Raw genomic sequence first — 13,851 nt, 5'->3', positions numbered from 1 at the left:
GTGACACCTATAAGGGAAGAGTATAAACTGTGTTGTGAGCTTTCAATATGCATGCACTCAGCTGACTGTATCATTGGTATTAAACACTTTCTTAAACTTCTCTTGAGCTTTTGGTCTCAATTCCTTATTGCATAGACGCTACAATAGCATTTTTCTTTTTAACACTATCAAAGCTAAAAATACACACAGGAGAGAATCTGTATCCCTGCTCTGACTGTGGGAAGAGATGCAAAATATCAAGGGATCTGACAGTTCATCAGTCAACACTGGAGAGAAGCCCTGCTCCTGTTCTGACTGTGGGAAGAGTTTCTCTCACCTGGGTACCTTAAAACAACATGAACGTATACACAAAGGAGAGTTTTTCTTAGCAGAACAACTTAAAAGGACACCAACATATACATGTGAGAATCCCCATCTGTTCTCTGACTGGCTAAGATTAAAATCATTCTATCACTTAATTCTCAATAAATCGTTGCACAATCTACTGTAATCCGATTGTTTCTCACTGTGATTGAACCGTGCAGAGGAAAAGGAGCGTTATAGAACATTAGCCTCTCTTTACTTTACTGATCAGTATTCACCTTGTCAGTTTTGGTGTGTTTTGTTAGCTTCTACTGTAAAGATGTTGATATGACCTTGGATTTGCCCTTAGGGTTGAATATCTTCTGTGAGGCTGGTTAACTGGGTGGTTGTGCTTCCCTCTGCAGTTTTCTGTGGTAATGAGCAAGCAGACACTACATGTATCAGATAGAGATGGTGTGATTATCAGTTATTACCATTAGTTTTGGGGGGAGCATTTTTCTTACCACATAATCTGTACATCAACAAACAAAAGTACATGTGTTTATTACATTTTATTTTAAAACTAGATTAGTTATTTGAGTCATTGATGATGAATATGTTTGGGCAGCTCCATTGAAGCCGGCTTAATCGATCTTCCTATGAAAAATACAGTTTGTACATGAATTTGTACTGGTAAAACTAGTTCTCTTGTTTAATGCATTACAAAAAATATATATTTTAAGTGAAATATTTAGTGTTTATCTGAAGCTGAACAAGACAGGTAGATTAAATGAGCATCACAACGCTAAATCTGACCTATTCTCTAGCAAGTTTTGTCAGCATAAGCGAGACCTTTAATTTAATTAGGCAGGTCAGTTAAGAAAAAATTCTTATTTACAATGATGACCTACACTGGCCAAACCCGACGGTGTTGGGCCAATTGTGCGCCACCCTATGGGACTCCCAATCATGGCTGGTTGTGATACAGCCTAGATTTGAACCAGGGTGTCTGTAGTGATGCCTCTAGCACTGAGATGCTGTGCCTTAGACTGCAGTGCCATTCGGGAGCCCTGCTAGAGAACTGTAATTGATCTACTGAATCATCATAGTTTTGGGGGGTTATCTTTACAGTAAATGTAATGCTTTTGTTTAATTCAAGGCATTCAAAATAATATATATCTGTATTTATCTACTCCATACATGTCACGACACCTCTACACACTGGGACGTCACCAATATTCTCTACATCAAATCAAGGATGACTGTTTAACAGTCTTATGGCCTGGAGATAGAAGTGCTTTCATTCTCTTGGTCCCAGCTATGATGCACCTGCACTGTCTCCTCCTGATAGATGGTAGCAGGGGGAACAGGCCGTGTCTCTGGTGGCTGAGGTTCTTGATGATCTTCTTGGCCTTCCAATCATCTACAATGCATATGTAATAGGTTGAAAAACGTAGACACTAAAACAGACAACGCTTTAGTTTTTTTAAACCAAGGTTTATTTGTCAAGCTCATCAATCTCACTTACATTCTCCATGCTTTAGCAGTAGTTAGTCCATCAGTCCAATAGATGTCGCTGGTACACTGTGGTAGTGGGGGGGGGGCGGAAGTTCCGGTAGACGCGCACTATTCTTTCGAGTGAAGAGAACGCCAGAACTGCTGTCCTTTTTCTTGTTACTACAGGTACGTAATAGCACTTTTAAACTGTCAAACATTGAAATAACGTCATGCCGTGTTAGATAACAAACCAATCAAGGTATTATAACGTTTGGGAAATGTTTTGTGTCAAACCGAGTGAGTGATGAACGTGATTTTTAAAAATCACACGGCGCGGGGTCCACAAGACGTTTATTTGTTAGGCTTTGCAGGTTCGTTAGCTCAGTGGGTTTCGCCTCGAGATGTTCAGAACAAAAACATTTTGGAAATTTACAGATAGAAATCCTCTGAATATAACTGGCATGATTCATTAGAATCAGAGGAATGTTTGTTCAACACAATACATTTCTATCTGATGTGGCCAACATCTCCGTCCTCCAGCTGGACATAGGCCTGATGTCCGCCTGTCCCAACCTATATGAAGCTAGCCACAATAGAGGCATCCCTCTTAAAGCGATAAACTGATACAAAATAGTGAAATCATGTCATATTTGGACAAAATAACGCAGAACATTGTTGGAGTATTATTTATTTACAATGAATTACAATAACGAATTATTTTGAAAATAAATTGAAAAAAACTGAAATCCCACTGTGGGGGTATTAGACCACATCATTGTATTGGGGTTATTCTAATATGACTTTATGAAACGAGTTGGACTGTGCACCCATGAAACAGGTGACACCAACAGAAAACTATTATCAACAGTTTACACAAATATTATCTTCTTAGCTCTTATTGCAGGACTTTGACTGTGAAACATCACCTTCCCAGTCAGTCTATTGCAGGATAACTCCTGATAAAGTTGGGGAGCTGATGGTCCTATTCAGAGCTTAAATAGACAACATGATTAGTCACAGGAACCAGGACTAATAAAGCCAATGCAACTGACTGTTTTACTAACGGTAGGTCTTCCACATGGATGGACATTCATAGAGTTATAGGCCGACACTGTAGGATACACCCCAGTAAACACTGTAGGATACACCGCAGTAAACACGGACCGACGTCTTTTGAATGTCTTTGACTTGGCCCAAACATTAGACCGGACCAGTTCTGAACCAATCACGCAGACATCATTAGGCAGTTTTCCATTGACCCAAAGTTCAATGGGCGGATTCTTTTTGTCAGTTTCTTTATTCCGACAAGTGAGGATAGAAACGGTGTGTTTTGAATAAATGATGATTGCTGAATACGCGGTGCGTCATTACGTCCAGCTCTTTTTTCCACACAAGATGGTTAAATGGAAATACACCCGAGCAGGAATTTGTTGGATTTATTTTCTATTTCAACTTTTTCTAAATGGGGACAAAAAAAAATCGCTGGACAAGTTATTAGAAACATAGCTAATTTCACAAGATTTGAAAGCACCTCAGCAGAGTACAGGAAAGTAAAGCTTAATTCAGTACAGTAGAGTACAACAGTACAGAGTATAGTACAGTATAAAGTCTTGTACTTTACTCTAATGTTCTCCTTTGGGGCTGGGTGATATGGACCAAAAAATCATACAGCTTTATCTTGAGTTTTCTAACTTCTAGGCGATTCACCATAAATATCTCAGTTTAGTTTCTCTATGAATAAGCCTTGTACAATTAAAGGTTGAATACACTGCTTTTCAAACAGTCAGCAATAATCTAATGAATTCAGGGCTTGTGAAGTTATACCGAGGCTAAATATAAGCCATCCACAACCATAACACCCACTAATCATTAATTATTTTATCAACATAGTTGAACCTGCTTTTTTGTTGTTGCGATAATCACTGATCTGGCTTTCAATTCTGTCTATGAAAATGACTCTTTGTTAAAAATGTACTAACTTCTTGTTGCAGGCATTAGCCTGTAGAAAATGATCACAGGTCTGTCTCATCAACAATCTCTCAAGCCCACGTGCTAGTGATTCGCCAGCTAATCTTTATATAACAAGTTCAGTCAACTTGGATCTATTTGCTAACAAGATTGAACAGTTGAATTGTTATGAACACACCCTTCTGTCTCCAGTCTCCAACTGTTTGAAAAGCATGTTAGCCTGTCCACTTTGTTCAGATGTTACATCAAGTGGCCAAACTTGTAGCTCAAAATGAGAACGAGTTGCCAATACCTTTTATATAATTGTGTTTTATGCTTATTGCACATTTATAAAACAGACTAGAGAGCTATTATAATAGTATTTGGCTAAAATACACCTTGCAGTACTAATACTAGCATTCATTATCCAGAATCCATATGTCCACATAAGCCCTTCTTTTGGAACAAACCACAAATGTAAACAGCTAGTTGAAACCGCTTGCCAGAGAGGAACATGTGGTGATCTTGCGACTTTGCTGGTGTGAGATGCAGGGGGAGGGGCTTGGTGTGTGTAAATCCTAGAGGAAAAGGCCAATGCTTTTCTATTGGCTTGTTTTGGATCAAAGCTTGTCCCCTGCCTTCCCACCCTTGGAATAACAATTCCCATTGTTAGGGCGGAGACAGAGAGGAAGAGACAGACTCACGTTTTAGCATGGGTCTGTGTCATCCATAGAAATGGAGAGAAGACTCCACCTCTATGTAACCCGTTATAGGATGGACATTGCCATTGAGGGCTTCTACCATTTTAAAGTAGTCAACTGTGTGGGGATTCCTATGGGTTATGAGCAATCAGCCAATTATCAGAGCATTGCCTTCTTCAAATTGGGTGCTATGGTTTGTAAATGTCTTTAACCCCGGCATCTAGATTATTCAGGAAAATCGTGAATAGTGCTGCCTAAAACAACTGCAAACATGTACAAAATGTTTTTTGAGTCATGTATGTGAATTCAGGAAATCTACTATAGGTTATGTACACTAATGTTGTGTAATTTAAGGTGTGCACTTTGTCTAATGGGAAATTAATAAATGGTTTGTTGTCAATGTTTAGCGACCTGATCTAATATATTTTTAGAGAATAAAGTGCCAGATCTGTCAAGACTAACTTTTGTGTCCATGTCTCTTTATTACTACAGGCAGACTCAGATTAAGTCTGAGGTCGGTAACATCAACAGTGAGGACAAACCCAACCTGCCTCTCCTTCCACACGGAGTCCAAACCTACAGTCACTGGGTCCTGATTGTGACAGTAGAGCCCAGTTTGTGCTGCAGGATCCAGAGATGGCATCAGTGAAGCTGGAAGACTGCAGTCAAACACTGAAGCTGAATGTCATCATTAAAGATGAAGAAGAGGAGGAGAAGATTGGTAAGAGCAGGTTCTATCTATAAATTTGACCTTAAGTTATGACCCAGTCTATTGATAGGTTACATTTACATTTACGTCATTTAGCAGACGCTCTTATCCAGAGCGACTTACAAATTGGTGAATTCACCTTCTGACATCCAGTGGAACAGCCACTTTACAATAGTGCATCTAAATCATTAAGGGGGAGGGGGGGGGGGTGAGAAGGATTACTTATCCTATCCTAGGTATTCCTTGAAGAGGTGGGGTTTCAGGTGTCTCCGGAAGGTGGTGATTGACTCCGCTGTCCTGGCGTCGTGAGGGAGTTTGTTCCACCATTGGGGGGCCAGAGCAGCGAACAGTTTTGACTGGGCTGAGCGGGAACTGTACTTCCTCAGTGGTAGGGAGGCGAGCAGGCCAGAGGTGGATGAACGCAGTGCCCTTGTTTGGGTGTAGGGCCTGATCAGAGCCTGGAGGTACTGCGGTGCCGTTCCCCTCACAGCTCCGTAGGCAAGCACCATGGTCTTGTAGCGGATGCGAGCTTCAACTGGAAGCCAGTGGAGAGAGCGGAGGAGCGGGGTGACGTGAGAGAACTTGGGAAGGTTGAACACCAGACGGGCTGCGGCGTTCTGGATGAGTTGTAGGGGTTTGATGGCACAGGCAGGGAGCCCAGCCAACAGCGAGGTTGAATTCTGTAATTCTGACAACACATCCCTGAACAACTGGGTTATCTGCAGCTATCAGAGAGTAGACTAAAGAAGTGAAGTACACAAACTGCCAGTGTTTTAAAGCTCTATGAAATGAGTCTGTGTAGTTACTAACCCTTGTGATAGTGATAGGAGGATGATATGAAATGAGTCTGTGTGGCCCAGTCCGTTGCCCTCCCGGGTGGACCAGTCCGTTACGCTCCCGGGTGGACCAGTCCTTTGCCCTCCCGGGTGGACCAGTCCGTTGCCCTCCCGGGTGGACCAGTCCATTGCCCGCCCGGGTGGACCAGTCCGTTGCCCTCCCGGGTGGACCAGTCCGTTGCCCGCCCGGGTGGACCAGTCCGTTGCCCGCCCGGGTGGACCAGTCCGTTGCCCGCCCGGGTGGACCAGTCCGTTGCCCGCCCGGGTGGACCAGTCCGTTGCCCGCCCGGGTGGACCAGTCCGTTGCCCGCCCGGGTGGACTAGTCCATTGCAGAGGGGATGGCACACCACTATCACCAGTAATACATTTAGCCTACCGTTAATTCCCATAATTTCTAATCTACAATGTTTGTTTGGTTACGGTAATGCATTCAATATATTATTATTAGTCTTACCATTGTCATTGTATGCGTGAACACATTGTTTGTAGAGTGTACAACCTAGGCTACACTTGTGAGAAACGTTTTGGTGTATTTCATTCCATTTACGAGTCGTCAATTTATTCACTGTCTTTTGGTTTGAGTGCTCCTGTCAATGTTGAGAAAGGACACACACCTGATTACGCATTGAAGTAGGCTTATAGGCTAGCTGGCCTCAGTGCAAATGTAGGCCTATAAATGTGCCCATTTGGGGATCTGATACTATTTTTGATTGTCTTAACTCACTGTCACTGTGGAGTTTCTCAAATATAAAAAATGTTCAGCTCAAACAGAAAGTAAGCAAAAGTCTGTTCCATCCATTAAGAATGACAATAGTTCCTTATCGTAGCCTATTTGAAAAATCTTTCCAGCTGTCTCCCTTTTGACAACCACCCAAAATGTCATGCTCTGATCCGGTGGAAACGTCATAAAATAGGCCTACCTGATTACTTCTTGTCCCTTGCGCAAAATAGCCTACAGCTGTTTGTCTGGACCTCGCTGGCATGGGAAACTCTAAGGGCCCAAAATATGTTATACAATGCTGCAAGTTTGTTAGCACAGGCCAGACCAAATTAATAGTTAATACAATGTTTCAAGTTTCTTGCCGACAGGCCATGTATAGCCAATTTGATTCATAGGATATCTATTTTCATCGGGATATTTTCTACCTGCAGACTACGATGTTTTTATTTGTTGGCTTTATGTAAGCTAGTTTTGACAATGGCAATAGAAGTTACTTTTAGATTTGTGTCATTTTAATTTAAATATATATACACTGCTCAACAAAAATAAAGGGAACACTTAAACAACACAATGTAACTCCAAGTCAATCACACTTCTGTGAAATCAAACTGTCCACTTAGGAAGCAACACTGATTGACAATAAATTTCACATGCTGTTGTGCAAATGGAATAGACAACAGGTGGAAATTATAGGCAATTAGCAAGACACCCCCAATAAAGGAGTGGTTCTGCAGGTGGTGACCAGACCACTTCTCAGTTCCTATACTTCCTGGCTGATGTTTTGGTCACTTTTGAATGCTGGCGGTGCTTTCACTCTAGTGGTAGCATGAGACAGAGTGTACAACCCACACAAGTGGCTCAGGTAGTGCAGCTCATCCAGAATGGCACATCAATGCGAGCTGTGGCAAGAAGGTTTGCTGTGTCTGTCAGCGTAGTGTCCAGAGCATGGAGGCGCTACCAAGAGACAGGCCAGTACATCAGGAGACGTGGAGGAGGCCGTAGGAGGGCAACAACCCAGCAGCAGGACCGCTACCTCAGCCTTTGTGCAAGGAGGAGCAGGAGGAGCATTGCCAGAGCCCTGCAAAATGACTTCCAGCAGGCCACAAATGTGCATGTGTCTCCTCAAAAGGTCAGAAACAGACTCCATGAGGGTGGTATGAGGGCCCGACGTCCACAGGTGGGGGTTGTGCTTACAGCCCAACACCGTGCAGGACGTTTGGCATTTGCCAGAGAACACCAAGATTGGCAAATTCGCCACTGGCGCCCTGTGCTCTTCACAGATGAAAGCAGGTTCACACTGAGCACGTGACAGACGTGACAGAGTCTGGAGATGCCGTGGAGAACGTTCTGCTGCCTGCAACATCCTCCAGCATGACCGGTTTGGCGGTGGGTCAGTCATGGTGTGGGGTGGAATTTCTTTGGGGGGCCGCACAGCCCTCCATGTGCTCGCCAGAGGTAGCCTGACTGCCATTAGGTACCGAGATGAGATCCTCAGACCCCTTGTGAGACCATATGCTGGTGCGGTTGGCCCTGGGTTCCTCATAATGCAAGACAATGCTAGACCTCATGTGGCTGGAGTGTGTCAGCAGTTCCTGCAAGAGGAAGGCATTGATGCTATGGACTGGCCCGCCCGTTCCCTAGACCTGAATCAAATTGAGCACATCTGGGACATCATGTCTCGCTCCATCCACTCCATTGCACCACAGACTGTCCAGGAGTTGGCGGATGCTTTAGTCCAGGTCTGGGAGGAGATCCCGCAGGAGACCATCCGCCACCTCATCAGGAGCATGCCCAGGCGTTGTAGGCAGGTCATACAGGCACGTGGAGGCCACACACACTACGGAGCCTCATTTTTACTTGTTTTAAGGACATAACATCAAAGTTGGATCAGCCTGGAGTGTGATTTTCCACTTTAATTTTGAGTGTGACTCCAAATCCAGACCTCCATGGGTTGATAAATTTGATTTCAATTGATCATTTTTGTGTGATTTTGTTGTCAGCACATTCAACTATGTAAAGAATAAAGTATTTAATAAGAATATTTCATTCATTCAGAATTATTTTAGTGTTCCCTTTATTTTTTTGAACAGTGTATAATATATATATATATATATATATTTTTTTTCTTTTTTTTTTCTTCACATTTTCAAACAGTCCATTTGATATTTTCCAACGGGGCTATACATTTTATATTTTACAACTGGGCTATACATTTTATATTTTACAACTGGGCTATACATTTTATATTTTACAACTGGGCTATACATTTTATATTTTACAACTGGGCTATACATTTTATATTTTACAACGGGGCTATTTTATATTTTACTTCACATTTTCAAACAGTCCATTTGATATTTTACAACTGGGCTATACATTTTATATTTTACAACTGGGCTATACATTTTATATTTTACAACTTTTATATTTTACAACTGGGCTATACATTTTATATTTTATATTTTACAACGGGGCTATACATTTTATATTTTACAACTGGGCTATACATTTTATATTTTACAACTGGGCTATACATTTTATATTTTACAACTGGGCTATACATTTTATATTTTACAACTGGGCTATACATTTTATATTTTACAACTGGGCTATACATTTGGGTGAGTTTTTTTTCTCTCCTGAGTAGCCTTGTTTCACTGCCAAAAATAAAATTCAACCATCTGGTGTTCAGCGAAATAACAACACAATGTCAAATACAGGTAGCCTTGTCAAATAATTAACATCCAATCACATTAACCGTCTTATTTAATTTGACCCCTTTTTCTCCCCAATTTCGTGGTATCCAATTGTTTAGTAGCTACTATCTTGTCTCATCGCTACATCTCCCGTACGGGCTCGGGAGAGACGAAGGTTGAAAGTCATGCGTCCTCCGATACACAACCCAACCAAGCTGCACTGCTTCTTAACACAGCGCCATCCAACCCGGAAGCCAGCCGCACCAATGTGTCGGAGGAAACACCGTGCACCTGGCAACCTTGGTTAGCGCGCACTGTGCCCGGCCCGCCACAGGAGTCGCTGGTGCGCGATGAGACAAGGATTTCCCTACCGGCCAAACCCTCCCTAACCCGGACGACGCTAGGCCAATTGTGCGTCGCCCCACGGACCTCCCAGTTGCGGCCGGTTACGACAGAATCCAGAGTCTCTGGTGGCACAGCTGGAGCTGCAGTACAGCGCCCTTAACCACTGCGCCACCCGGGACGCCTCATTTAGATATAATTTTGATTAACCACATGATATTGATTTGAGATATAAAGACTTTATTATAAATGAAATCAAAATCATAACGCAGCAGCGGGAGGAGGAGAGTCGAGAACAGATTTATTTTATTCTGGTTACGCTATATTGATCTCTGGATCCCTCATGAGTATTTTGTGTGTCTTCATTTTTAAATCGCAGTGCTTAAAGGAGCAGACAAGCTCAGTAGCCTACATATAGTTGATTTTATTCAAACACATATATATGGAAAAATACATGTTTTAAAATGTAAACATTTGATTGGCTGAAAGAAAAGACTTGTTTGACCAGGATAAAAAAAATTGTCGGGACAGCCCTCATAGCTTTATTCCCTGTGTTGTACAGCCTACCAACTGACTGGTTCTTCTGATGTTGTTCACACAGGAGACCATGTTGAGACATTCTCTACATCCAGAGGGCAACAGCAGGAAGGTCACAGAGCTAAGAGGTCTCACCACTGCCCACATTGTGAGGAGATATTCCCAATTCTATCAAAGCTAAAAAAACACCTTAAAATACACACAGGAGAGAATCTGTATCCCTGTACTGACTGTGGGAAGAGATTCACGACATCAAGGTCTCTGACAGTTCATCAGAGAATACACACAGGAGAGAAGCCTTACTCCTGCTCTGACTGCGGAAAGAGTTTCTCTCGAATGGGCAACTTAAAAACACATGAACGTATACATACAGGAGTGAAACCTTACCCCTGCTCTGTCTGTGGAATGTGTTTCTCTAGACTAGGTGACTTAAAAACACATGAACGTATACATACTGGAGTGAAGCCTTACTCCTGCTCTGATTGTGACAAGAGTTTCTCTCGACTGGGCCACTTAAAAACACATGAACGTATACATACAGGAGTGAAACCTTACTTCTGCTCTGACTGTGGAAATAGTTTCTCTCGACTGGGAAACTTAAAAACACATAAACGTATACATACAGGAGTGAAGCCTTACTCCTGCTCGTACTGTGGAAAGAGTTTCTCCCGACTGGGTGACTTAAAAACACATGAACGAATACATACAGGAGTGAATTCTTACTCCTGCTCTGAATGTGGAAAGAGTTTCACTCGACTGGGCCACTTAAAAACACATAAACGTATACATACAGGAGTGAAGCCTTACTCCTGCTCTGACTGTGGAAAGAGTTTCTCTCGACTGGAAAACTTAAGAAGACATGAACGTATACATACAGGAGAAAAGCCTTACTCCTGCTCTGAATGTGGAAAATGCTTCACAACATCAACTGACCTAAAAGTTCATCAGAGAACACACACAGGAGAGAAGCCTTACTCCTGCTCTGAATGTGGAAAATGCTTCACAACATCAACTGACCTAAAAGTTCATCAGAGAACACACACAGGAGAGAAGCCTTACCACTAATCTGATTTACAGCTGAGCTAAAAGGGTCATCGAGGAACACACACAGAAGAGAAGCCTTACTTCTGCTCTTAATGTAGCAAGAGTTTCTCCAGATTGGGCAATGAAAAGACACAAAAACCGATACACCCTTGAGAGAAGCCTTATCACTGCACTGACAGTGAGAGGAGATTCTACAGATTGGGCCATTTAAAGACACCATTGTATACATAAAGGAGAGAGTCCTTGTCAGTTCTCTCAGACCAGCTGAGATTAGTCACTCAATCACTTAATTTTAATTTCATAAAATAATTGTCAACACTCTATTGCAATCCTATTGTTTCTCACTGTGAGAGAACTGTGCAGAGGAAAGGGAGCGTTCTAGAATGTTAGCCTTTCTTTACTTTACTGATCAGTGTGCTCAGGTTGTGTGTTTTGTTAGCTTCTACTGCTTCTACTGTAAAGATACTGAGATCTTGGATTTGCCCTTAGGGTTGAATGTCCACTGTGAGGCGTCTCACTATAGCGTCTGATGGTTGACTGGGTGGTACTGCTTCCCTCTACAGTTTTCTGTGAGAATGAGCTGGTAGACACAACATACACTGGGTGTACAAAACATTAAGGACACCTGCTCTTTCCATGACAGACTGACCAGGTGAACCCAGGTGGGCTAAGGAATGAAAACACTGGACACCGGAAAATTGGAAACCTATTGCCTGGTCTGATGAATCCCTGTTCCTGCTGTTTCATACTGATGGGAGGACTGGGGTATGGAGGAAACCACGAGTACATACATCCAGTGGTGGAAAAAGTACCTAACTGTCATACTTGAGTGAAAGTTATGATACCTTATTTAAATAATTTTTACTTAAGTACTTTACACCACTACATGCTTCCATACTGTGTGTCAGCATTACAGGCTGGTGGTGTGATGGTTGGGGTGTGTTTTCAGGGCACACATTGGGCCCCTTGATAAAAGATGAACGATGTTTGAATGCTACAGGATATCTAAAGAATATCAGGTGCCTCTCTTCACTGCAGCAGTGTATCCATCTGCAAATAGATTTCTTCAGCAGGATTACGCCACAAGGCTGTTCCAGGAATGGTTCCAAGAACATGACAGTGAATTCAGTTTACTGCAGTGGCCTGACGAGTCACCAGATCTCAATCCAGTTGTTCATCTGTGGGAGGAGATAGAACAAGCTATTCGGAGTAGAGATCCACTCCCAGCCAACTTGACACAATTGTGGGATGCATTGGAGTCAACATGGGCCATCATCCCTGTGGAACGCTCTCAACTCCTTGGACAGTCTATGGCCTGGTGAACTGAGGCTGTTCTGAGGACAAAGGGGGGTTCCTAATGTTTGTGCACTCAGTGTATATCAGATAATTATGGTGTAATCAGTTTTTAGCTTTAGTTTGGGTGGATTATTTTATATTACTAAACAACTTTTGTTTAATGATTAACAGGCTATGAATTAACGACTTGTGTTTATGAAATTGACTACTTGTGTTTAATACTAGATGTATTATTTTTGTCATTGAGGATGAATGTATTTGAATAACTGTATTGAAGATAATTGATCTGGCGGCAGGTAGCCTAGCGGTTAAGAGTGTTGGGCCAGTAACTGAAAAGTTGATGGTTTGAATCCCGAGCCGACTAGGTGAAAAATCTGTCATTGTGCCCTTGAGCAAGCCAATTAACTATTATTTATCCTGTAAGTCTCTCTGGATAAAAACATCTGCTAAATGACAAAAATGTAATGAAAAATAATGTTTGTACATGAATTCTTTTTTTCTCATGTGTATAATAAAATAAAATGTTTTTGGTGAAATACAACATTACTGCTTTGTTTATCCTGGCCAGATGGACATGACCATAGTAAACTAGAGCAGCTAAGTTAGTGTTAACGTTAGTTAGCATGCAAGTATCCAGACAGAGTTGCAAATGTTAGCCGAGAGAAAATAGTTTGCGACATTAACAGAAACTAATAATTCATATATCAACCTTATCACATTACAAACGTTTTCAAAAATGTTGTTGCTTACAATGATCCTCGTGTCGTTGTTACCGTTTTGAGGAACAAATATCGGGTTAATGACTTGCTTTTTCTGCTTCTCCCAGTTTTGAGGCATGACTGTTATAAATTGTAATAAATTCCGTTGTGATATTGTAAACTAATTATTTGAAATTACAGGTTTTTACATAAAAAAAACGTTTACATTTTACAATTTACATTTTTCAGTCATTCTGTCTATATCAGAATATCTAAAAATATATTCGTTTATTTTTTTATTTTAAATCAATATATTTTATTATATTATGTATATTATATTTTGTATATCATTTCGGAGCAGGGCACCTATTAAAGATGTTATATCTGGAGTTTCGTTGGATATTGAGGTTCGTCGTCTTGAGCAGAAGATTCCTGGAGTGGTTGGAGCACTAAACCCTGTAGTAGATGGAAAGTCAATCAGTTTTACTGTTTGAAGAATGGTATCTGCCTACTACCGAGGTAAAGTTCGTTTTATATTCACACA

At 41.7% G+C, this 13,851-nt stretch overlaps 1 protein-coding gene across 1 annotated transcript; it reads left to right on the top strand.

Moving 5' to 3' along the window:
* The first annotated feature begins 1,919 nt into the window (after nucleotides 1-1,919).
* Nucleotides 1,920-13,210, top strand: LOC135530468 (gastrula zinc finger protein XlCGF17.1-like). Its single transcript, XM_064958785.1, has 3 exons — nucleotides 1,920-1,965; nucleotides 4,920-5,148; nucleotides 10,334-13,210. Exons 2-3 carry the CDS (start codon nucleotides 5,064-5,066, stop codon nucleotides 11,332-11,334), a joined length of 1,086 nt encoding a protein of 361 aa, XP_064814857.1. The 5' UTR covers nucleotides 1,920-1,965; nucleotides 4,920-5,063; the 3' UTR covers nucleotides 11,335-13,210.
* The last annotated feature ends 641 nt before the right edge of the window (nucleotides 13,211-13,851 follow it).

Source organism: Oncorhynchus masou, unplaced genomic scaffold (assembly GCF_036934945.1).
Source record: "Oncorhynchus masou masou isolate Uvic2021 unplaced genomic scaffold, UVic_Omas_1.1 unplaced_scaffold_1349, whole genome shotgun sequence".
Lineage (NCBI taxonomy): Eukaryota > Metazoa > Chordata > Actinopteri > Salmoniformes > Salmonidae > Oncorhynchus > Oncorhynchus masou.
This window is presented reverse-complemented; position numbering and strand designations above follow the sequence as displayed.

Excerpts from the sequence above, each read along its gene's own strand:
- LOC135530468 (XM_064958785.1), top strand. The coding sequence starts at position 5,064 with ATGGCATCAGTGAAGCTGGAAGACTGCAGTCAAACACTGAAGCTGAAT. Across the intron at positions 5,149-10,333 it reads AGAAGAGGAGGAGAAGATTG|GAGACCATGTTGAGACATTC; the intron begins GTAAGAGCAGGT and ends TTGTTCACACAG.